We start from the raw sequence: 26,754 nt of genomic DNA, 5'->3' as shown, positions 1-26,754 counted from the left end.
ACTTTTACCAGTGTTTGTCCCCTCCCTTTCCTGTTGGAGATCTATCAGAAGCGCAGCATCTGCAGAGCCACCTCCATTATTAAGGACCCTTATCACCCTTATCACACCATATCTTCTCCATTCTGCCATCTGTGAGGAAGTTACAGGAGCATCAGATGCAGAACCAGCAGGATGCTACACAGCTTCTTCCCACAGGCAATAAGACTGGTTAACGGACTGTGTCCCCTCCCCATCCATCACACACCAACACATCTAACCTCGCCCATACATTGACAGCTGGGCACCTGTCAAAGCAAACGTACTGTTCGGTCTGAATGTCTGTTTTTAGTTCCATTTTAGGTCTATTTTAGATATGTAATTTTAAAGTTGTATGTATTTATTCTGTTTTTATTAACTGCACTGACAGGAACTGACTGAGAAACAATTTTTCGTTTCTTCTGTGTATGCAAGTACTCAGTGAAAATGACATTAAAGTAAATACTGAAATGAATACTGATACTGAGATGCTGCTGGACTTGCTGGGTATTTCCAGCAGTTCCTTTATTTCAGGGTTCTAGTAATTGTGAATAATTCCAGTTTGGTGTTTCTTCTTCCCACTGCTCCCTCGTTCATCTCCTATTTAACACCCCGCCAGGGCTCAGCCATGCTTCATCAGCCTCTGTCTGATGGCGCCAAAAACACCAAAAAGACTCACCTGGGCAGTCTCGGTCTCCATCTAATCATAGAGAGACCCTTGCTCCCTCCATTATTGACCCTGCCCATCACATATAACATTCACTTTTCCCGTTCAGATGAAGGGTCACGGAAGTGAAACATTAACTGTTTCTCCCTCCACAGATGCTGCCTGGCCTTTTGAGTATCATCAAGAATTTTCTCTGTTTATATCATTTGTATTTTGTTTATTTTCCCCTTAATATTTGCTCTTCTCAGGTGAAGCTGCTGAGACTTTCTCCACCCAGCCCTGAACTACAGTCCACCTTTGGTGAATCCTACAAGGTCTACAAACGATACCAGATGCATGTGCACAAAGACACAGAGCTGATGGCTTCGGAGGCTGAGGTACCAACTGTACCGAATGTACACTTACAGTGATGGTTGGAGTTTTAACGTGGGCATAGGGTGTGAATTTGATATTGGGGACTCTCCCCTATCTCGGGCCACTCTGTCAATGGGTGACCTCCTCACCATCAGCATGTACATGGGAAGTGAGCCTAACCCACTCACAGATTGATGCTCCCATGGCTGTTGGCTCCATTGATTGTGCTGGTAGCCCATTTCACGATGAAATTCCTTGTTCACATGAAACGCAGGTGTTATTGCAAGGTCAAAGAAACATTTAGATAGGTACATGGATAGGATAGGTTTAGAGGGACATGGGCCAAACGCAGGCAGGTGGGATTAGTGTAGATGGGACATGTTGGATCGGTGTGGCAAGTTGGGCCGAAGAACCTGTTTCCACACAGTATGACTCTATGACTCACTCAGAGTAAACAGTATATGTATAGTAATGATAGATATTACAATAAGTACGCCAAGTGCAAAACAGGAGAATGGAGCAAACATTATAGTGCAATCTGTAGTAGTGTATAAAAGTACTGCAGCACATAATGGAATTACTGAATGAGATTGAGTTAAGAGTAAGTGTATGTGGCAGCACCTATGGGAAGGTGATGTGAAATAAGTAATAAGTTGATAGCATCCTTGCCTGATCCAGGTTTACGGGCTCTAGAGTTGTTTCGGATAGAGATGTCCAAAATTCTCCTCTGATAGTCCGGGGTGGCATGGTGGCACAGTTGTAGAGTTGCTGCCTTACTCCGTCAGAGACCTGGGTTCGATCCTGACTGTGGGCGCTGTCTGTACGGAGTTTAAACATTTTTCCTGTGACTGCATGGGTTTTCTCTGGGTGCTCTGGTTTCCTCCCACATCCCAAATATGCGCATGTTTGTAGGTTAATTGGCTTCGGTAAAATTTCCCGTTGTGTGTAGGATGGGATAACATAGAACCAGTGTACAATCGATCGTTGGTTGGCACAGACTCAGTGGGCCGTAAGTCCTATTTATATGTCGTATTTCTAAATTAAAACTAAAGCTAGTTTGGTGCTGTCTGGGAGAGGCTTGTCTCTTCAGAGGTGTTATTTTCCAGGCAAGATGTTAAATAAAATTAATATAAAAGACTCTTTGGCATACATTGGAAAACATAACCAAAAACACATTCTTATAGCAGCATGAAAGAGGCAGATAGTGGTGGAGAAGAACCTGCCTTTAGGTCTCGAGTTAGATTTTAAACAGTCCGTTTGCCCAATGCATTGTGCATCTCAATGTCTCACATGTCGTCATGTAATGTCCTTCACCAAGAGCTGGAGGACAGGAATTTGCTCCTTGGTTTTAGTTTGAATTTGTTTTAATTTAGCATTACAGCATGAAAACAGGCTCTTTGGCCCAATGAGTCCACAGCAACCATCGTTCACCAGTTCACACTAGTTCTATGTGATCGCACCTTCTCATCTACTCCCAACATACTAGGGGCAAATTACAGAAAATTAACCCACAAACCTGCACGTCTTTGGGATATGAGAGGAAACAGGAGCACCCGGAGGAAACCCACGCGGTCACAGGGAGATTGTGTAAACTCCGCACAGGCAGCAGCTGAAGTCAGGACCGAACATGGGTCTCTGACGCTGTAAGGAAACAGCTCTACTACTGCCCTAATTTTAGTTATAATTCCTTTTAAATAAAGTTGGCAAAATTCCTTGGGACAGTTTACAAGTTGCAGTTTATATACAAGAATTTTCCGCCATTGGAATTCGAATCCAGATTGAACATATTAATGGGATCAATGATCAGTGTTTGTAAATCCATCAAAGTGTCTATTCCCCATTGAGAAGCAGTGAAATCATTAGTTATTCCATAACATTCAACCCCATGCCCTTTGGCATCATTGATTTTGCTGTCAGCACATTTCATTCCCAACAGAACAAAGGCCTGGCTCCTAACCTCGGCCACCCTGACCATAAGTCATTGATATTGATTATATGTGTTTCAACACAAACCATTCCATCTCCCAGCATTGACGTTCTTCACTAATGAACAAAGAGTTCGCAAAGACAGTCACATGTGAAATGGAAGCAACTTGTGCAAGAAATGGATGGAGTTATAGAATCATACAGCATGGAAACAGGCCTTTCGGCCTAACTTGCCCATGCTGACAAAGATGTCCCATCTACACTAATCCCATCTGACCATCTTTGGCCCATATCCCTAAACTTTTCCTATGCATGTACCTATCCAAGGCTGCCAAGGAGAACTTAAATTGATGGGGGGGGGGGGGGGGGGGGGGGGGGGGGGATACTAAGTGCTGGAGTAATCCAGCAGGTCAGGCAGCATCCCTGGTAAAAATGGATAGGTGATGTTTCGGGTCAGGACCCTTCTGCAGACTAGAGATGAAGGGTACTGACCCAAAACATCCCATCCAGAGATGCTGCCTTGCCCAATGAGTTAATCTAGAACTTTGTATCTTTTTTTGTAAATCAGCATCTGCAATTCCTTTGAGGATGTGGGTTTCAGAATTGAACCTAGAGGGAAGGTCATGCAATTCAATGTACTGATCTCCAAGCCTAAAACACTGGTGGAGGGACCCATCTTTTATGAATTTCTATAAAGGCCATGCGTCCACTGGGTGTGGCTGAAAGAGGAGAGGAAGTACTGGAGTAGGGTTCCTCTGTGCTCATCGGCCTAACTGACTGTCATTTCTTTCTTGCAGTACAGAAGGTTCTTCTGCAGTACTCCACTTCTGGTAAGCCCGTGCTATTTCTACCTGCAGTAGATGGCTACTGTGCGGATAATTGGTTAGCCGTTGGATAGTAATCTCATTTTGGCTAAGTTGATGATATCATAACTAATTCCCAATCATAATTTGTAGATATAAGGGAAAGATCCCAATCCTTCAAAAATACGTCATAAAGAAATAAAACAACAAAAGGAAGTTATGTTTTTTATAGCATTATTTACAAGCTCCAGATTTGTTGGTGAAGCCATTGATATAATATAGAAAACAATGACAAGCATTATATGCACAATAACCTACCACAAACAGCAGGACGTAATGACGAAATCACTTATTTTAAGGTAAGTTTTGGTCAAGACATTGGGTGAGGTGTGTGTAGAAGGGGAGCCTTAAGGCCCTGTCCCACTTGGGCGTAATTTGCGCGTAATTTACGCGACATCATTTACGCGTCACGCTGCGCACGTGATGCGTGCGTGGTGACGTAGGTAGTGACGGGCGGTCACGCGTGGCCACCTGGGATTTTGGGATGTACAAAATCTTCGCACGCCATCTGCGTGACGCCCAAGTGGGACAGGCCCTTTACACCTACAGAGATTAGACAATGGTGCAGCCGTAGAGTTGCTGTCTTACAGCGCCAGAGACCTGGGTTCATCCTGACTACAGGTGCTGTCTGTACGGAGTTTGTATGTTCTCTCCGTGACCGCATGGGTTTTCTCCAGGTGCTCGGGTTTCTTCCCACATTCCAAAGACAGGTTTGTAGATGAATTGGCTTTGGTAAAAATTGTAAATTGTCCCTAGTGTGTAGGATAGTGCTAGTGTACGGGGTGACGGCTGGTCGGCGCGGACTCCGTGGGCCAAAGGGCCTGCTTCCACTCTGTATATCCAAAGTCTAAAAGTCAACATGCAAAACTTTCTGAGGATTGACCTGGAGCACCAACTTAGTTTAGTGACGTGACAGAGAAAACTACCTCAACACAGATCTTGTAACCCCTACCCTTGAAATGTCACCTATCCATGTTCTCCAGGGATGCTGCCTGACCCGTTGAGTTACTCCAGAATTTGGTGTCTCTGTTTGAGGGATTGAATCCTTGGCAACTGTCCCGCTGAGTTACTCCACCATTTTGTTTCTATCTTTGAATCTCATGGCATCAGCTCCAATGGTTCGATGGTGCTTTATTATCACGTGCAAAGACACAGTGAAATTCTTTAATAAACAGTCCAGCAGAGTAATTCCATACGGAAACGCCATCCCCTGATTAGCAAAGTGTACAGAGATAGTCCACTGAGCACACACGCAAAAGGCACCATGTTTTGCCACCATTTTCAAAGTCCAGTCCACGCTCTAGTTCTAAGGGGTGCTGCCCAGTCCAGGCAAGCCCCAGGCTGCTGCAGGCCTCAGGCCCCATTGTCTTCCTCGGACGTGTGGATCGACCTGTGAACCCACGACCCTCTCCTCACCCGTCCACCTTTGTGCCCTGGGGGTCAAACGGGCTCAGAAACCTCCTGATCACCAACCATTCTCAGCTGTTGACTCCATCCTCCTTCAGTCTTCTTCAGTTCAGTTCCCAGTCTGAAGAAGGGTCTCGACCCGAACCGTTACCCATTCCTTCTAACCAGAGATGCTGCCTGTCCCGCTGAGTTACTACAGCATTTTGTGTCTTATCCCCTTCAATTATACCTGGAGGAAGGTCTAAGCACGGGCATAAAATATTTGGAAAATGAACCCTCAACTCTAACCCACATGGTGACCAACGAGGGAGCATTTTAACGGGAATAATTTGGAGAGATTTTCTTCCTTCATTCTCCAGGCTGAAGAGGGGAAATCATTTTTAATTCCTACAAGTGATATCAACTTGATGGGTGATTAAAAGAAATCGGTATTTAGAGAAAAATGCAACTGGCAGTAATTGCGATGTGATATATTCCCATGAAATTAATTCTATTTATCAATATAATTAGTGCTGGTGAAGGTTTAAAGATCTTGTATGTGCAGATATGGATAAACAGGCACAGAAATAGCTGCCGGTCCCAGTAGGCTGAAGCAGGTGATTATGATTCTTGGAAGCTTCCTATCAACAACAACATATTGCAAGTAATTCACCAGATGAACAACCACAGGCTTATTTGATTCAATTCAATGATACTTTAGTGTGACATATACCAGTGTATATGATTGTACCTACACACTATATGTGTACAGTGAAATTGCACACCATACACAAATATGCAAACAATCGCCACTGTTTCTGGTGCTGACAAAATTACAAAATAACTCATTAGAGTTTCCCAGTTTGGGAAACATTGAGAACAGGTTATAAACGAAACAACTTGTGGGACTTGGGAAACATTGTTTCTCGTTCCAAGGACTGAGATTGTGTATAATCTGATCTCAATGCCTGATTTGAGTTAGTATTTTTTGTGATGGATTCAGAATTGGCTTGTCTAATTTCTGGAAGTACATTTACCTTGCTTCTGTCATCTCACCGATAGGGGGAGGACCCTGCAGATGGCCCAGATACTGGCTATGGCTCCTTCATTGAACAGTTCCTGCTGGACGGGAAGATTATAGCTCTTGGACTGTTGGACATACTACCTGAAGGAATTAACTCGCAGTACTTGTGCTACGATCCAGATTACTCCTCTCTCTCGTTGGGAGTCTACTCTGCTCTCAGGTACTATTCAGACAACAGAATATGAGACAATTGGGAACTGCAGATGCTGGTTTACAGTATCGAAGAGTTTACTGAAGTAACTCAATGGGTCAGCTAGCATCCCACGAGAACATGAATAGGCGACATTTCTGATCAGATCTGCAGAAGGGTCACAACTCAATTCGTCACCTATTCATGTTCTCCAGAGATTTTACCTGACCCGCCGAGTTACTCCAGCATTTTATGTCCTCTCAAAAGACAAATGGACAAAAGCAAATGATACATGTTTGGCATCCATATTGCAGGGAACTTTGCTATTGGGAAATGTGGACTTGGTGCCTATAATTCTCCAGTTATTCATTTAAATGATTGTAAACTCACCTACAATGCTGACCAAACATGGTGGCCTCCATATCCAGCTTGCCAACCTGCATTCTGTTGCATCAAACACTTTGACAGATGTGGTTTGTTATAATGGAAATTCAGCAATGGAAAAGCTCAATGAAAAGAGGAAGCTAGGATGGAAACTGTAATGGTGTGTTGTTGACGTATTGGGAGCCAGGAGCCAGATGAGCGAGATGAAGTATGTTGGGGGATGCATGTTTGCAGAGTTAAGCAACATTAACAGAGTTTTGGATATGTTCAGGTTATGGAGAATGGAGAGGCCAAGTTAGCCAATGCATCTGCAGAGACGAACTTAATTCAAGGGATAGGAGAGCAAATACAGAGTGATTCTGTTCCCCACACCTCTCTCTACACCCCTTCCCCATTCATCTCCAAGAAGGTCAGGCAACATAACATGACCTCCTTTTCCCTCCCTCTTGCCCCCATCTGCCCCTCCAGCTCCAGACCACAATGGGGTTTCGGACTGTGTTTATAATTTTCTATAGAGGAAATGTCCCGTGTTAGTGGGCGGCAGTGAACAGAGCACTGGTGTGTCTATATCCAGGCATGAAACAGGAAGAGGAGTGGTCCAGGCTGGGACATTCAATAAGATGGATGTCACAGTGGCACAGTGGCGCAGTGGCTGGAGCCGGTGCCTCACAGCATCAGAGACCTGGGACCTAATCTCCGACGCTGACCATGTGGAGTTTGCATGTTCTCATGGGTTTCCTCTGGGTGTTCCGATTTCCTGACATATTCCACAGATGTGAGGGTATTGGCAACTGTAAATTGTCCCCAGTGTGTGTGTGTAAGTGGAGTTGAATGGAAATGATAGTTTGATCGTTGGCATGAACGTGATGGGCTGAAGGGCCTGTTTCCATGCCTTCTCACTCTAAGATCATGGCTGACATTAACTTCAGGTCCTCCATCCATCCCTCTGTAATCCTGGACTCACATACCGTCCAGCAATCTTATCTCCTCCATCAAAATACTTATCTGACTCGGCATCCTGAAATAAAGGTATGAAGGGGGTTGTTCGGCAATGAATCAATGTTTTATCTGAGAGCGGGAGACCTGAACAATGAAAGTCTACAATGAAAGAGTGACACGTTCTCTACTGTTTTCCAGGGAAATAGCACTAACCCAAAGACTGAATGAGAAGGTTCCCAGAATGAAGTATTACTACTTGGGCCCTTACGTACACTCGTGTGTTAAAGTAAAATACAAGGTAAACACAATGGTCTTCAGCTAAGCTCGGACAATTTTTATTCTGCCAATGCATAGGGTTCTGGTAAGAAATCAATTGCAAATTAAGAATGAGTATTGTTCCTGTGCAAGTGCGGCACAGTCCATCATCTGGCAGTGCCGCTGTCTCGCATTCCAGTGATCTGGGTTCGATCCCCGTCTCTGGTGCTATCTACGTGGAGTTTGCATGTTCTCCCTGTTATCTTGTGGCTTTCCCCTGAGTGCACGTTTTCTTACCACATCCCTAAGATCTGGGCGGCACAGTGGCCCAGTGGTAGAGTTGCTGCCTTACAGCACGAGAGACCCAGGTTCGATCCTGACTATGGGTGCTGTCTGTACGGAGTTTTCACATTCTCCCCGTGACCGGATGGGATTTCTCCGGATGCTCCGGTTTCCACCCACATTCCAAAGATGTGCAGGTTTGTAGGTTAAGTGGCTTCTGTAAATTGCCCCTGGTGTATAGGTGATCATTGGTCAGTGCGAACCCGGTGGGCCGAAGGGCCTGTTTCAAACACTGAATCTCTAATCTAAACTAAACTAAACCTTGGGTTAGTAGGTTAACTGGCCACTATAAATTTGGGAGATTGTCACCATCTTTTTCCAGGGTAGGAGAGACTTATAAAAAAACAAGGGCATAGGTTTAAGGTGAGGGAGGAAAAGATGTGAAGGGGACCCGAGGGGTTTGCTCTCATATTAAGGGTGGTACTAATATGGATGAGTTGTCGTCAAGGGGCTGATTCCATGCTGTATGACTGTAACTTTAACTATGGCAGGTGGGAGAAGACTCAGTTGGACCCGGCAACTTGTTTACTGCAGTGGTTTCATTTCTATCCCGACCTGGATCATATGAGTGACCAGCAAAAGATAAAATCCAGACATTTATCCCTCACGCCAGGTTCTTCATCATCTCCCCACCCAGGTCAGATCAAAGAACGACATGGTCATCATGGACATTGATATTTCTCTCCATCCCTGCCTTTGATGAGAATTCTTTGGCCCAGCCAGAAACTGGTTCAGGTTGCACTTGATAGAAACTCACTGAACTGACTTGCTCAGCTGCACCACTGTGCTACCCGATTTACACATTATTTCGATAATGGACTATTTCACTACTTTCCAAATTATCCTGCATTTGTTTTCCAATCACGTATCGAGGCACCTCGCGAGGGATGCAGAGAGGATGTTTCCTCGTGTGGGAGAGAGAAGGTCCCAGTCACTGTTTTCAAGATGGAGACAGTCCCTGTGACGTGATGGGGCACCTGGTGACATACATCCTTTTCTAGATTCTTTCCTCCCTCTTCATTATTTGCTTTCAAGATTTTCTTTGTGCCATCACTAAATTCAGCAGCCATACCTTTGATGATTTTTATCTACATTATTTATATGGCACAGGCAGCACGGTGGCACAGCGGTAGAGTTAATGCCTTACAGCACTTGCATTGCCTGAGACACGGGTTTGATCCCGACTATGGGTGCTGTCTGTACAAACTTTGAACATTCTTCCTGTGACCGCGTGGGTTTTCTCCGAAATCTTCGGTTTCCTCCCAAACTCCAAAGACGTACAGGTTTGTAGGTTAATTGGTTTGGTCTAAATGTAAATTGTCGATGGTGGCCGATTGGGAAAGGGGGAGATGCAGCGAGACCTGGGTGTCATGGTACACCAGTCATTGAAGGTAGGCATGCAGGTGCAGCAGGCAGTAAAGAAAGCAAATGGTATGTTAGCTTTCATTGCAAAAGGATTTGAGTATAGGAGCAGGGAGGTTCTACTGCAGTTGTACAGGGTCTTGGTGAGACCACACCTGGAGTATTGCGTACAGTTTTGGTCTCCAAATCTGAGGAAGGACATTATTGCCATAGAGGGAGTGCAGAGACGGTTCACCAGACTGATTCCTGGGATGTCAGGACTGTCTTATGAAGAAAGACTGGATAGACTTGGTTTATACTCTCTAGAATTTAGGAGATTGAGAGGGGATCTTATAGAAACTTACAAAATTCTTAAGGGGTTGGACAGGCTAGATGCAGGAAGATTGTTCCTGATGTTAGGGAAGTCCAGGACAAGGGGTCACAGCTTAAGGATAAGGGGGCAATCCTTTAAAACGGAGATGAGAAGAACTTTTTTCACACAGAGAGTGGTGAATCTCTGGAACTCTCTGCCACAGAGGGTAGTTGAGGCCAGTTCATTGGCTATATTTAAGAGGGAGTTAGATGTGGCCCTTGTGGCTAAGGGGATCAGGGGGTATGGAGAGAAGGCAGGTACGGGATACTGAGCTGGATGATCAGCCATGATCATATTGAATGGCGGTGCAGGCTCGAAGGGCTGAATGGCCTACTCCTGCACCTAATTTCTATGTTTCTATGTCCCTAGTGTGTGTAGGATAGTGTTAATATGCGGGGATCGCTGGTCGGTGCGGACTCGATGGAATGAAAGGCCTGCTTCCGCGCTGTATCTCTAAATTAAGCTAAAGTCATTTACTCCACACCATCAACAGTGAATTCACGCATGATTATAAAACGTTTACTTGTGTCTTTGTGGTGACAAGCTCACAAATTCAACACAAGAGAATAGGAGCAGGATCAGGCTGTCAGGCACTTCAAGCTTGCCCCACCATCTAATACGTTCAGGCTCATGTATGCTCGCCTCTTTCTCCATCCCTCATAGAATTTAGGTGCAGGAGTAGGCCATTTAGCCCTTCTCCATACCTCAATTTATTCAATATAAGCACCTTGCATTTTACATGTGTGTTACATGTTTCAAAAGCAGTGTGTAATTAAGGGAACAAATACGATTTTTCCAAATCGGGAAGGGATGAGTGAACTGTGGAGAGAGCGGTCTCTGCGGAGGGCTGAAAGGGGTGGAGATGGGAAGATGTGATTAGAGGTGGAAAATATTAGAGGTGATGGAAAAATGTCGGAGGGGGATGTGTTGGATGCGGAGTCCAGGGGGGAGGACCAGGGGAACTCTGTCCTTGCTGCATCTGGGGAGAGAGGGAGCGAGAGCCGAACTCCCAGACACAGAAGAGAAGCAGGTGGGGGATCCATCTATGACAGCCCGGGGGAAACAACATTTTATAAAGAATGAGGACATCTCAGATGTCTATGTATGGAGAGAAAGCCACATCTCGAGAGCAGATGTGGTGGAGACAGAGGAATTGAGAGGTGGCTGATCTAGCACTCTGGTGCCAGGATAACAGCCTCCTCTTGAACATCAAAAAAATGAAGGAGCTGATCATGGACTTTAGGAGGGCACATCATCCGAGGACGTACACTCCATTGAGTATAAATGGGGATCCTGTGGATAGGGTGAACTGTTTTAAATATCTGGGAGTCCACATCTCTGAGGATATGACATGGGCATCACACGCCTCAGCACTCGTGAGTAAGGCAAGGCAGCGCATTTACCACCTCAGGCAATTGAGGAAATTCAGAGTGTCTCCGAGGATCCTCCAGTGCTTCTACGCAGCGGCGGTGGAAAGCATCTTGTTCGGGAACATTACCATCTGGTTTGGGAATTGCTCTGCCAAGGACAAGAAGGCTCTGCAGAGAGTAGTGCGTTCGGCCGAACGCACTATGGGAACTTCACTCACCCCCCTGCAGGAACTATACAACAGGAGGTGCAACTCCAGAGCAAACAAAATCATGAGAGACCCCTTCCACCCCTGAAAAGGACTGTTCCAGCTGCTACGGTCAGGCAAACGCCTCCGTTGCCATGCGGTGAGAACGGAGAGGTTGAGAAGGAGTTTCTTCCCAGAGGCAATTCGGACTGTAAACGCCTATCTCACCAGGGACTAACTCTACAGAATGTTTTTCCTTCCATTATTTATTATGTAAAAGAATATGTGTGTTATGATTGTGTTTATAATTTGTTTGGTTGTTTTGTTGTTTGTCTTTTGCACAAAAGTCCGCGAGCATTGCCACTTTCATTTCACTGCACATCTCGTATGTGTATGTGACAAATAAACTTGACTTGACTTGACTTGACTTGACTTCAGTCATTTGCAGTTTCTCACCATTTAGATTATGATCTCTTTGAACTTCTCTTTCCAAAGTACAGAGCTAAACTCCCACATCAAAGCAGCTGGCATACCACTGCCTTCTCAGATGGGATAAACAATTCTACTGAAACGGGTGTGTAGGAAGGAACTGCAGATGCTGGTTTAAATTGAAGATAGACACAAAATGCTGGAGTAACTCCAGTCTGAAGAAGGGTCTCGACCCAAAATCTCACCTATTCCTTTTCTCCAGAGCTGCTGCCTGGCCCGCTGAGTTACTCCAGCATTTTGTTTCTATCTCGTATTCCACGCAGTTTCTTGAAGACTTTATTCTGATCCATTGAACTGAGCCTGGGTTAATCTTTGGTGTTTTTCTTTGTAGCTCTTCTACCAGCCAACAGAGCTGCTGTGTCCTGTCACTGGGCACTGGGTGTCAGTGGAACAATGCCTACCCAAGCTGGAGTTAAGCAAGTTTGCCCGGCTTTACGACGGCGAAGAGCCAGGTGGGTGTCAACTGCAACCAATCTATTATCTGTAGCCGTTGGAAATCATAGAATATTAGATTCATAGTATGGTCACCACACTGGGTGGCACGTTGGCGCAGTGCGAAAGTTGCTGCCTTTCAGCGCCAGGGACCTAGGTTGGATCCTGACTATGGGTGCTGTCTGTACGGAGTTTGCACGTCTTCCCCTTGACCCCATGGGTTTCCTTCGGGTGCTCCGATTTCTTCCCACATTCCAAAGATGTGCAGGTAGATAGCTTAATTGGCTTCTGTAAGTTGTCCCTCATGTGTTGGATACAACTAGTGTACAGTGACCACTGGTCTGTGGGCCGAAGGGCCTCTTTCCACTCTATGTCTCTAAACTAAACTAAACACAGGAGGCCATTCAACCCATTGAAAAAAGTTGTGGATATAGTCCAGATCAATACGCAGACCTGCCTCCTAAACATCAAATCCATTTAAACCACGCTGCCGTGGCAACGCAGCCAACACAATCAAAACCTGCTCATTCTCTCTTCCATCGTCTTGCATTGGGTGCAAAGCCAAAAGCTTGAAAGTACATGCCACAAGATTTGGGAACAACTTCCCCCACCTCTTATCGGCTGCACTGAATGTTCCTCCCATGTGATAGGGTCTAGTCCCAACCTTCCAGACCTTGGATCTTTTCAGGTGAAGGCAGGCACAGTGGTGCATCAGCTGAGGAGCTGCTTCAGAGCGCCAGCATCCGGGGTTCAATCCTGGCTATGGGCATTGTCTGCACGGAGTTTGTACGTTCTCCCTGTTTGGGGCTTTCTCACGAGGCGACTTGACGCAAGAGGTAACCAGGGTTGAACATCGTGGGAACCTCGTATGATAACCGTACGGCATTTGTGGACCACCGTGGCGCTAACGCCAGGTACTCGTGTAACTTGTTGACTCGGGAGAAAATTCAAGCAAGCTTGAATTTCTTGTACACTTGTGGTTGAACATTGAAACATTATATGGACGTAGTGGCCAGTGCGATATCCGTAATAACTCTTGCGTTTACCGTGGGAACTCCTGCGAACGGTGAATCCGGAAGCTGGACAGAGTGGATAGAAGGTGAGTAAAAAAGGTGGTCTCAATATCGCCAATGGAACATGTGTCCATCGAGGACGTCCCACCTCATTGTGATTGTTGGAGAATCTTTTTCACTGGAACACTTGCAGAGATGGCTCCCAGAAAAGCTCAAAGAAAGGGGGTAAAGCATGTCAGAAAGGTTTTTGCCATGCAGGAGAATGAGGAGGAGATGCAGCAAGAGAGACAGGTGGAGAGGCAACATGAGATGCTACAGATAACACTACCTGTGGGCTCCTTGGAGCAGGGAGAGGGTGAGCAAGGTGGATTTCAGATTGCCTCCCCAGTAGTTGTTGTAGGAATAGCCTCAACAGACGTGTATATAAAGGGAAGATGGCAGAAGGTAAGGCCATATAACTTCACCAGGGAACAAGAGGGGGAACTTATAGAATGGTACCAATTCAACAAAATTCTTTACGATAAATCCAGAGAGGATTACAGAAACAGGAAGAAAAAACGGAACCTGCTGGAGACGAAGGCTGCGGAGTATCCCGGGTGCTCATGTGAGTGTATATAACGATATATTAGTACATCAACAGGAAAACCATTTAATGTTATCCATGATTTAAAAACATACATTGCTATTGATGTAAAAGTGCTGTTTTTGCAGTTAACTTAAACTTCTCTTATAAGTGTGTCTGTGCCCTGCAGCTGTAAAGTAAAAAAGTGGCAGACAGCTTTTACACCCTCTGTGTTTGAAGTTGGAATCATGTCTCCAAGAGCCACAAGAGCGGTGCTGTTGGCTGGTGGATGGGCTCGGCGTGGAAGTCCCTTCCAGAGGATCATCGAACGCATGCTCAATGATGTGTTGTTCCTGTAGGAATGACATAAAATCATTTAGACATAGTGTCCAGAGCCTCATGACCTCAAAAATTTGTTGTAATAAAAGTACCTTGGGTGCGCTAGTCCTGGTCACCACACGCACAATATGCCCTGATAGGAGCCGCCACTTCTCCTCGATCCACCTATTCCTCTCTGTCAGTGTGCTGCCAGCTGACCCTGTTTTGGTCCCAAGTGCGGTGACCTTTCCATAGATGGTCCTCTGATTCATGAACCATTGCATGAGTTGGTCATCTGCATTAAAGTAGAGTGGTGGAATTACATAGAACTTCAAGCATCGGCTGTCTTCCGTTATATTAAAAGTTCTGGACAGTAAATAGAGGCCTGTTTAAGAGCCTGCCCTCCGCATTTAATGTGCTATTTCTTGTGCTTCTTGGATACCTGAGCACAAGTTTGTAAATACAGATAGCCTTTTTTAAGACAAGCATTACAAGTGAAAGTTGCCCTCATGCATAATTTATTTTATGGCTCTTGGAGACATGATTCCAACTTCAAACACAGATGGTGTAAAAGCTGTCTGCCACTTTTTTACTTTACAGCTGCAGGGCACAGACACACTTATAAGAGAAGTTTAAGTTAACTGCAAAAACAGCACTTTTACATCAATAGCAATGTATGTTTTTAAATCATGGATAACATTAAATGGTTTTCCTGTTGATGTACTAATATATCGTTATATATACTCACATGAGCACCCGGGATACTCCGCAGCCTTCGTCTCCAGCAGGTTCCGTTTTTTCTTCCTGTTTCTGTAATCCTCTCTGGATTTATCGTAAAGAATTTTGCTGAATTGGTACCATTCGACAAGTTCCCCCTCTTGTTCCCTGGTGAAGTTATATGGCCTTACCTTCTGCCATCTTCCCTTTATATACGCGTCTGTTGAGGCTATTCCTACAACAGCTACTGGGGAGGCAATCTGAAATCCACCTTGCTCACCCTCTCCCTGCTCCAAGGAGCCCACAGGCAGTGTTATCTGTGGCATCTCCTGTTGCCTCTCCACCTGTCTCTCTTGCTGTGTCTCCTCCTCATTCTCCTGCATGGCAAAAACCTTTCTGACATGCTTTACCCCCTTTCTTTGAGCTTTTCTGGGAGCCATCTCTGCAAGTGTTCCAGTGAAAAAGATTCTCCAACAATGACAATGAGGTGGGACGTCCTCGATGGACATATGTTCCATTGGCGATATTGAGACCACCTTTTTTACTCACCTTCTGTCCCCTCTGTCCAGCTTCCGGATTCACCATTCCCAGGAGTTCCCACGGTAAACGCAAGAGTTATTACGGATATCGCACTGGCCACTACGTCCATATAATGTTTCAATGTTCAACCACAAGTGTACAAGTCACTCTTGGAGAAATTCAAGCTTGCTTGAATTTTCTCCCGAGTCTACAAGTTACACGAGTACCTGCTGTTAGCGCCGCGGTGGTCCACGGTGGTCCACGAATGCCGTACGGCTATCGTACGAGGTTCCCACGATGTTCAACTCTGGTTACCTCTTGCGTCAAGTCGCCCCGTGAGAAAGCCCCATAAGCAGTTTATCATATTGTCCAAATAGAGGTCTCCGTTGAAAGATGGGCTTCACCCAGTGAGACTTCCTCTTAATTCTCTTTTTAATTAATCTCACCCTTCTGCCTTCACGCAAGCGTCCTCGATTCACACAGAGGGCTGCTGCATACAGAGCGTCAATGAAAAACACCACCATCCTGTACTCGAAACTACTTAGTACAGGCATGTCTCCAAATGAGCCAATTCAACCAAGGGAGGATATTTATAGTGTGTGAAAAAAAAAAGTGACATCATTTGTGTCACGTGATGATTTAACAACACTTCACAGTTCACAATGTTCATTCAAGATTTAACGGGAAAGCTCGGAAGACGGACAAGTCACTCACACAAATAACAGAAATGCCGAGTACCTGTGGGAACTCTTTATCTACCCCCCGTTATATCGTGTGATATCATGCTAGACCACGACCACTTCATTCTGGTTACAACTTGCGTCAAGTCGCCCCATGAGAAAGCCCCACTATGCTAGTTTTCGCCGGGTGCTCCCATTTCCTCCCATATTCCAAGGACGTGCAGGTTTGTAGGTGAATTGGCTTCTGTAAATTGTCCCCAGTGTGTGGTATCTCCCCACTATCACTGTAACTGTGACCCTTCCTTCCATTCCTTTTATAAAGAGAGGACCAGAATTGAACTCTCTCACTGCAGAAGAAATTAGACAAATGTTCAGCAGGACTTCCTTTACACTCTGTGCCTTAATTATTGGTATTGCCATTGGCTTATTATTGTCTCGAGTACGGAGATACATTGAAAAATCTTCGTTTTGCGTGCTAACAGACCAATTATCTCATACTTGTGTACATCCTGAATTTAAGGCCACCAGCATGATCAAGGCCGAGTCTCACCAGAGCACCTGGAGAAATCCCACTTGGTTACAGGGAGAACGTGCAAACTCTGTACAGACAGCACCCATAGTCAGGATCGAACCCAGGTCTCTGGCGCTGTAAGGCAGCAACTCTATCACTGCACCATCGTGCCACCTCTTATCCTAGTGAGATACAAGGACGTTTTACCACAAAGTATCTGCCACAAACACTTCCCATAAAACTACATGGAGGAATATAATAACATCTGCCTTTTTGTTACAGCTGTTGATTGCGGCCTGTCCAACGAAGGCCTTTGGTTTCTGCGCAATTTCCGGGACGCGCTGAGCCCGTCTTCCTCGGCCTCGGTTCAGACGGAGGAAGCCATGCTCGTGGTATCTCAGGAGGACCTGGTCTCCATCCACTCCTCTTCGCCCTCAGCCTGGTGGAAGCACCTGCCTTGCCTCGCCCGCCTGCTGAGCTGCTGCTGCCGAGGCAGCTGCTGCAGGAAGGAAGAGGAGAGCTGACCCCCCCCCCCCCCACACACCCCCGCCCCACTTGCACTGACCGCCAGGCAACTGGCAGCTCCATCAGAAAGCAGGTCCGGAAGGTGGAGCAAGGGAGCGAGAGATGGGGAACGTCACCAGCCTGGTGCCCGAAGTCCATTCATGAGAGGGAAGCAATGGAAACCTTAAACAGACATTTCAACCTTCCTTGAATCCACAGTGAATGCAAAAAAAGTCCTCAAAGCCCAGCATGGATCACGATTCATACAGTCTTACAGCGTGGAAACCGACCCTACTTGCCCGCACCGGCCAACATGTACCATCTACACTAGTCTCCCCTGCCTGCATTTGGCCATATTCCTCTTAACATATCCTATCCATGTACCTGTCTAAATGTCTCTAAAAAGGTGCGATAGTATCTGCCTCAACTACCTCCTCTGGCAGCTCGTTCCATACACCTACCATCCTTTGCGTGAAAAAGTTACCCCTCAGATTCCTATTAAATCTTTCCCCCCCTGCACCTTAAAACTATATCCTCTGGTTCTCCATTCCACGACTCTGGGCAAGAGACTCTGTGCGTCTACCCGATCTATTCCTCTCATTGTCTTGGATCTGGATGATCCATTAAGTTCCTTTCTCTCTTTATCACAAGATGATCAGCATTTGTGATTCGACCAGTTTACAGGTGATAGCCATTGAGGTGAAAGGGAGTGTCATTGATGCATCCTCTCAGGATTGTGGTTCGTTTTTGTAACAGTTTTGAATACAGCTGGGTACTAAAGTGCTGGAATTGAACCCTGGCAACAACATAATGCCAACGGCAATGGGAAGGTGAGACATGAAATGGGTGACTGTTTCTGCTGCCTTCTGCTTTCCCTTTGTCACCATCTAGACATTAACCCTCTATATTTCTGTCTTACTCTGATTCAAATTGCACCTTAGTTCAGCACATCCCTGCCACAAATGTTATGACGAAGATATGTTGATTCAACAAGTCTCGAGCTGAAGAAAATGGTCAACCAATAATGGGCTGCAGAAGAAGCGAGTCTGGTGAAACCATCTCCTCAAACGAAGGCAGCATCAGAATGGTCATTTGTCCAAACCACGGGAATTCTGAAGAAACAAGGAACCTCCGATGCTGGTTTACCAAAGAAAGACACAAAATGCTGGAGTGACTCAGCGGGTCAGGCAGCACATGGATAGTTGGGCACGATGGCGCAGTGGTAGAGTTGCTGCCTTACATCGCCAGAGACCCTGGTTCGATCCTGACTACGGGTGCTATCTGTACGGAGTTTGTACGTTCCATCATGTGGGTTTTCTCCAGGTGCTCCGGTTTCCTACCATATTCCAAAGACGTGCAGGTTTTTAGGTTAATTGGCTTCTGTAAGTTGTCCCTCGTGTGTAGGATAAAGCTAGTGTATGGGTGATTGTTGGTCGGCACGGACTCGATGGGCCGAAGGGCCTGTTTCCGTGCTGTATCTCTGAACTGAACAAAGGTGACGTTTCGGATCTCAAACCGAAATGTCACCTATCCATATTGTCCAGGGATGCTGCCTGACCCACTGAGTTACACCGGCCTTTTGTGTCCTTCACCAGGAATTCTGCTTTCATTTGGGTGGTGATTTTCTAATTAGGAACTTTAACTAATGGAGGTGAAGGGGGGAATGATTTCACCTTCAGGATTCTATGTAGAGGGAGCTAACATGAAGAGTTCACTGCTCTGGATCTTGTACAGTAACTGTGAATAGATCAGCCAAGGCCTGTTAGGATTAAGGTTTCAGATCCAAGTTAAATCTGGATATCATCCCAATAGCATTTTTGAAAATATATTTTTTGTATATAAGTCTCTGGATAAAGCACCACATGTATTCTAAGAGCTGCATGATGAATGAACTACAGCAGTCAGTGATATGATGGTTGCAGCTCACTCTGCCTTAGTTATAATGGTCGTTATAGTTAATATAAGTCGATACTCAGGTGATACCAACCAGCGCAATTGTGAATCCAAGTGCCTGACGGGGAATGTATTTACGAGCAGTCCTGCACCATGACCACTGGATGGCAGCAGTGGGCACATGCAGTATCATCCAATGGCCAAAAATCAATACAGGCACTCCCTGACTTACACGCTGAGCGACTTACGTGGACTCGCAGTCACGCAAACTGTTATGTACTCGGTCCCTTGTGCAGTCAAGGCAGTTTATAATTTCCACAACACTGCTGTTTACATTGGAAGCAAGCCAGCAATGGTGCAGGAGTTGGCCATTCGGCCCTTCAAGCCAGCACTGCCATTCAATGTAATCATGGCTGATCATCCACAATCGGTACCCCGTTCCTGCCTTCTCTCCATATCCCCTGAGTCCGCTCTCTTTAAGAGCCCTATCTAGTGGAGGAGGTGGCTGGCGGAGGTGCTTACTCAGGAGGCTGTGTGCCACGGAAAGTGCCGTTAGCCAGGGCTGGTGATTCGGATGTATGTGAAATCTGACTGGCGTAAGCATTCACGGAAAGTAGCCCTTGTTTAAGTCGGGGAGTGCCTGTATCAAATCCCCAAATGTTTAAAGTGATTTTGCTTAGTTCCTAAGTGCCACATTTACCTGGCATTCATTTCACCCTCCTGTTCACTGCAGCATCTCCTTATCTCATGTATAATCCACTGTGCGTTGGTATTGACATGGTCCCTGCAAGGCCTTGTGGCTTCCAGGAGTCAGTAACATCCCCTCAGCACTGCCCGGAGTAACTCAGGAAAATCAGCAGAGGCATTAAAATGTCTTTCTTTAAATTCTATTTCAACACTATTATTTAAAAATATTGCTTACGGGTCAATAAAGGCATAAAGTGTAGGAACTGCAGATGCTGGTTTACACCGAAGATAGACACAAAATGCTGAAATAACTCAGCTGGCTAGGCAGCATCTCTGGAGAAAATGAATAGGTGACGTTTTGGATCGAGTCACTTCTTCAGACTGAGAGTCAAGGGAAAGGGAATGGAGAAATATAAAAAGCCTCATTAAAAAAATGAATGAATGAAAGGTAATGAATGATATTTTTTCCATGTGTCTTTATTTCTCCCGTTTCTCTCTCCCCTGACTCTCAGTCTGAGGAAGGTTCCCGACCCAAAATGTCACTTATTCCATTTCTCCAGAGATGCTGCCTAATCTGCTGAGTTACTCCAGCAATTTATTTGTGGTCAGTAAAAGCAGTTTCATTGATAACCAGGTAAAGGAGAAGTCTATTCACCTTCTGATTGGTGTAGGAAAGCAGTGTATTACCATGGGTATATATGGATCTGCAGATGCTAAATTCCGAGTAAGATACAAAGTGCTGGAGTAACTCAGTGGCTCGGGAAGCATCTGTGGAGGGAATGGATAGATGACGTTTCGGGTCAGGACCCTTCTTCAGATGAACTGCATTGGAAGGAACTGCAGATGCTGGTTTACACTGAAGATAGAGACAAAATGCTGGAGTAACTCAGCGGGACAGACAGCCTTTCTGGAGACAAGGAATAGGTGACGTTTCAGGTTGAGACCCTTCTTCCGACTGAGAGAGTCAGGGGAGAGGGAAATGAGAGATATGGAAGGCAAAGGTGTGAAAATGAAGGATCAAAGATTGCAACTTTGATCCTGGTTGGGCCCGAACTGGGAGGCCTGGAAACGGAGCAGGACATCACGTGGGACAAGATGGCAGTGAAGGCTAATGTTGAGGACATACACGTGTCTGCGGTAACTAGCGAGTGTGGGTCAGACCCGGGTCAAAGACCAAGAGAGCAGCAGGAATCACGGAAGGTGGGCAGTGAGAGATGGTCTCTCAGAACTCCTATTGGAGAGAGGAGAACTTCTTCTGAGGAAGGGTCCTGAACCATGGGTATTCCCTCCACAGATGCTGCCTGACCTACTGAGTTATCCCAGTACTTTGTGTTTTATTCATGGTGGCAAACAATATGAGGAGAGTGGGGCAATGGATATCGGGTACCCCGTTGAGGACTGATGCATGAATGGGCGTAGAATTCACAATTCCTGTGCCCAGTTGCGTTGTGCTCTTTATATTTTGGATATATTGCATATTTCAGACTGGAGAACATATATTCTGGAACTGGGTGTAAAACTGACACAGGCGCTCTTGGTGAAAAATTCTATGTAAAATGTGGAAAGATGTTGTCAAAGACCAGTGGGCAATAAGGCAGAAAATGAGGGTTTTGTAGGAAGAATAATGTGGGGGAAAGGAATAGGCTGAGGTGTGAACATGAAGAGGGGGGTTGGGGCAAAGCTGGGGGGGTCATAGTGTCATATAATGATACAGTGTGGAAACAGGCCCTTTGAACCAACTTGCCCACACCGGCTAACATGTCCCAGCTACACTAGTCCCACCTGCCAGCATTTGGTCCATATCCCTCCAAACCTGTCCTATCCATGTACTTGTCTAACTGTTTCTTAAACTTTGGGATAGTCCCTGCCTCAATTACCTCCTCTGGCAGCTTGTTCCATTCACCCACCACCGTTTGTGTGAAATTGTGTTTAATTCCTATTAAATCTTCCCCTTCACCTTGAACCTATGTCCTCTGGTCCTCAATTCACCTACCCGATCTATTCCTCTCATGATCTGAAACACCTCTCTAAGGTCACCCCTCATCCTCCTGCGCTCCAAGGCATAGAGTCCCAGCCTACTCAACCTCTGCCGATAGCTCAGACCCTCCAGCCCTGGCAACCTGCTCGTAGATCTTCTCTGTATCCAGCTTGACAACATCTTTCAAGTATTTCAAGAGATGACAACAAAGACATACTCGGAGAACATGAAGAGATGGGATTCAACAGATGATATGATGGAGGGAGATGTGTCACATTTATGGATAATTTTGCAAGGAGAGCATTCCAAGTAACAATGCAATGATCAGAGAGTGCTTTACAGTTATAGAGTCATTAAGTTGTACAGTGATAGAGTTATATAACTGACACAAGTAGGTAAATGGGAGTACCTTAGATGGGGCATCTTGATTGGCATGGACAACTTATCAATGCCAATCAAGATGCCCCATCTAAGTCACTCCCATTTACCTTCGTTTGGTCCATATTCCTCAGAAACCGTCCCATCTATGTTACTGTCCAAACGTCTTTTAATGGAGAGTTGATAGGCAGGGGACAATAAGGTGGGATTAGACTGGAGAGCTCTTTTTTAAATAACTGTCCTGCATAAATTCTCTCTGCTTCTGAGAGTTGCACCACAAAGGGAAATGTACATGTGGAAACCAATGAGCAAACTGCTATTGAATTTATGAGCAATTTTCTGATGTCAAGTTTCAAAACACGTCCCATGTGCCATTGAAGATCCAAAACCCTGGCAAGTACAACAGAGATGCAGTTAATTGACTGTGGTTTCTGCTATTTGGCTAGATGGCTACAAAAAAATGGGTAATTCACAACATTTGTTAATTCATTATTATTTATGCAAAGGTAGATATCCTCGCTTAATTCCAGATTAAGATTATAGCCACCTTTGTTGTCAACAAGTGCCAACCTTCCCCCTTTAGGTTTATAATAGGATTGCTTTATATGAGGTGTGTTGCCATGGTTACCAGAACAAAGAGGCTGCAAGTCTTAAAATTCCTTTAGTCTGTGGGTGGAACTGGTCAAAGCGGAGCGGAGCGTTTCTCCGTGGAGCTATTTAAGTTTGCTGCGTTATTGTTTAACCCTTTCAAGCCTTGGCTTTACAGAACTAAATGCGATTTATAAAAAGGAGCTGCTGATGCTAGTTTACAACAAAGATAGATGCAAAACTGAATTAACTCAGCAGGTCAGGCAGCATATCTGGAGAAAAATGAAAGTGATATGAACGTTGAATTCAATAACTAGCTTCTACATGCACTCCTCTCCCCCCTCCCCTTACTCACCCCCCCCCCCCCCCCCCCCCCCCCCCCTCCCATCATTGGCCTCCCCCTCCTCCATTAAAAGTCAGCTAACCAATTTCACAGTTCACAACGATACATCCTTCTTGGGGATCACACCACACCTGGCAAACAATTGGTCTATCAGGGAACCTCCCTGCCTGAGGCCCTGGTCTTTCCTTGCTTCCAGATGCCCCCACCCCCCACAATCAGTCTGAAGAAGGGTCCCAACCCGAGACATCACCCATCCATTTTCGCCAGAGATGCTGCCTGACCCTCTGAGTTACTCCAGCATTCTGTGTCCATCTTTGGCATTGCAGCAATGGGCTGTATAGTCCTGGTTTAGGGTCAATTCAAACGCTGCGCTCCATTCGATTCTGAGTCCCGAGACAGGAAGGAAAAATCACCCAGATTTCCAGCTCCGGGTTGCAGTTGCTTGTGAATGTCAGTTTACGTCTCAGCTATGCAATTCACATTCCACAATCCACCTGTAGTGGCCTTTGTAAGGCTTTGACCACAATGCCAGCCATTTAAAAAGCACATCTTCCTTCTGCGAAAAAAATAAAGGCAGCAAATAACCACAAAGTGCCGCAAAAGTTCCAATTTTGCATCCCAAGGTTGTTGTTCCACAATTGTCAATGGAGAAGTTATTTTATTAAAGTTATTATTTTATTAATTGATAGGAAATACCCCTTAAAGGGGCAAGCACAACTTGCATGCACTCGCTCATTCCAAATGGAGGTCGAGATCCCCTTTAGCCTGAACAAAGGTCATTCTCGGATGCTCTCTCCAATGGTTTATTGACCAATGAGTCAAACTTTAGCAATACGAGTCATTTCCAAGTGGTAGTATTTTAACTTTCTGTAAAATAAATGAATAAAGTTGAAAGTGGTTATATTTTACGGTAGTTGTGAGTGGTTCATTTGTTTATCGATCGATCACCGTGTTCACGGAGGGTTTCGAGGCTGCGGGGAATTCAATGGCTGCCAACTGGTATTCACTGGAGTTTAGAAGGATGAGAGGAGATCTTATCGAAATTCTTAAGGGATTGGACATGCTAAATGCAGGAAAAATGGTCCCGATGTTGGGGGAGTCCAGAACCAGGGGTCACAGTTTAAGAATAAGGGGTAGGCCATTTAGGACTGGGATGAGGAAAATCTTTTTCAACCAGAAAGTTGTGAATCTCTGGAATTCTCTGCCACAGAAGGCAGTGGTGGCCAATTCACTGGAGGTATTCAAGAGAGTTAGATATAGCGCTTAGGGCTACTGGAATAAAGGGATATGGGGAGAAAGGAAAAACGGGGTACTGATTTTTGATGATCAGTCATGATCATTACTGAATGGGTCGGTGCCAAATGTCCTACTCCTCCACCTATTACTATGTATCTAACGGGTATAATTGCAAGCATTGCCACAGGCTCTAGTGCTTGCCCACCTCCACCAACCTGCCACATTGTGAACAAGTTTCTAATCCACATCGCAGACTGAGCAAGGTCTTGCGTGGTCACCCAAGTGGTCGTGCGACCTGCCTTGCAACTCTGCTGCAGTCCTGCCCTTCAAAGATGCCCTTCGGGAGAGTGGCGACTAATTCATTATTTTCCTTTCATTGTTCCATTCAGTTAATTTCAAACGATCATAAGTAATAGGAGCAGAATTAGGCCATTCGGCCCATCAAGTCTACTCTGCCATTCAATCATCGCTGATCTATCTCTCCCTCCTAACCCCATTCTCCTGCCTTCTCCCCATAACCCCTTGTCTTTCTTCCTCTCCTGTTCTTTCATTTATAGCTTTCCTTAAGGAAAATGTTCTTGGAATATCGTTGAAGGGCAAGGCTGGTATTTGTTATCCTCTGGTGTTGCAGAACAGCCTTCCTGAACCATTGCAGTTAGTTGACTGTAGGTGTCCCCACAGTGGTCCCAGGCAGGGAGTTCAAACAAGACGTAAAGTCAGCGATCTGTGACAATATGTTTTGTGGTCTGAACCAAAGATGAATTTGGAGTTGCAAATGTTCCAGTGTTTCTGCTGTCTGTATCCTTCCAGGTGTAGACACAGCTAGCATGCAGATATGCCATGGCGTGTCTTTCCACCACTCTATCCTACCATCCAGTTCAATTGATTTAGTAATAGAACCTTAAAAATAAAAGATATAGAAATAAGGCCACTGCCTATAAGAGTTTTGTATGCAATGTGTATGGGGAATTTCAGCACCGTTGCATTGGGCATTTCAGAACTTGAAGTTACCTCTATTCAATACAAATTTGACATATTCATACTTCAGACAGTTACTGTGGCAAATAAAATTTCACGATGCTCTTACAAAATATACTCTTCTGAATTTTGAATAAGGCACATTGATGGGTTGCAATACCAAAACTAACGACGTTGGGCCAAATGATTCCAGATTGTATTCTCAACCCACGGGTTGACTGCCCTGGGAAGTGTAGCGTTGAGAGAGGTGAATGTGTCCTCCAGATGAGATGTTGGGTTAAACCAAAACACCTTTTGCTCTTCTGACTCAGGTGGATGTCAAAGATCCAATGGAACCATTAAAAGGAAAGCAGAGAGCGTGACTTTCTGTCTTAGTGTTGAATAGCATAAGGGTTTGATGGCACTGGGCCTGTACTCGCTGGAGTTTAGAAGAATGAGGGGGGACCTCATTGAAATGTACAGAATAGTGAAAGGCTTGGATAGAGTTGATGTTTCCACTAGTGGAAGAGTCTAGCACTAGAGGTCATAGCCTCAGAATTAAAAGGCGTTCCTTTTGGAAGATGAGGGGGAATTTCTTTAGAGGATGATGAATCTGTGTTCTTTGCCACGGAAGGCTGTGGAGGCCGTCAATTGATATTTTTAAGGCAGAAATAGATAGATTTTTGATTAGTACTGGTGTCAGGGGTTATGGGGAGAAGGCAAGAGAATGGGGTTGAGGGAGAGTTCGATCAGCCATGATTGAATGACGGAGTAGACTTAATGGGTCAAATAGCCTAATTCTGCTCCTATCACATGACCTTATGACCTCATAAGATGCTCATTTTTTTATGTCCCAATTTTAACGTTTAGTGAAATTAAGGACTGAGATAAATATTGCAAGGGATTTGATACTAATTGTCAACTTGTTATCTATGTTATACTATCAAAGCAGGTCAAAATATATTCCCTTCCATTCAACAAAATGGCAAGTGATTTTACCTAACTGTCTCAATAGATATCTACTTTCAGTTATGACAAAGTAATAAATCAAACACAATAAAACGTTACCAATCCAAACGGATCTCATTTGTAATATCCACTCATCTGTGGGGTTGGGACTAAGTTTATGTAAATATATTGTTGAAGCAGAATTAGGCCATTCGGCTCATCAAGTCTACTCCATCATGGCTGATCTATCTTTCCTTCTCAATCCCATTCTCCTGCTTCTCCTGACACCCATACTAATCAATCTAAATCAATCTTCACTTTAAAAGTATCCATTGACTTGGCCTCCACAACCTTCTGTGGCAATGAATTCCGCAGATTCACCACCGT

General features: G+C 45.2%; 1 protein-coding gene across 1 annotated transcript in view; it reads left to right on the top strand.

Annotated features, from left to right (window-relative positions):
* The window catches only part of LOC129712420 (arginyl-tRNA--protein transferase 1-like), a 72,543-nt gene extending 49,297 nt beyond the window's left edge, over positions 1-23,246 (top strand). The window contains exons 7-12 of the mRNA XM_055660843.1: positions 931-1,059; positions 3,760-3,792; positions 6,274-6,455; positions 7,947-8,046; positions 12,435-12,555; positions 17,138-23,246. Coding sequence (XP_055516818.1) covers positions 931-1,059; positions 3,760-3,792; positions 6,274-6,455; positions 7,947-8,046; positions 12,435-12,555; positions 17,138-17,379 — 807 coding nt within the window. The 3' untranslated portion in view covers positions 17,380-23,246. The remainder of the gene's footprint in view (positions 1-930; positions 1,060-3,759; positions 3,793-6,273; positions 6,456-7,946; positions 8,047-12,434; positions 12,556-17,137) is intronic.
* The last annotated feature ends 3,508 nt before the right edge of the window (positions 23,247-26,754 follow it).

This window comes from Leucoraja erinacea, chromosome 32, assembly GCF_028641065.1.
Source record: "Leucoraja erinacea ecotype New England chromosome 32, Leri_hhj_1, whole genome shotgun sequence".
In the NCBI taxonomy this organism is placed as follows: Eukaryota; Metazoa; Chordata; class Chondrichthyes; order Rajiformes; family Rajidae; genus Leucoraja; species Leucoraja erinaceus.
Note: the sequence above shows the minus strand (reverse complement) of the source record. Positions and strands in the feature narration are given on the sequence as shown.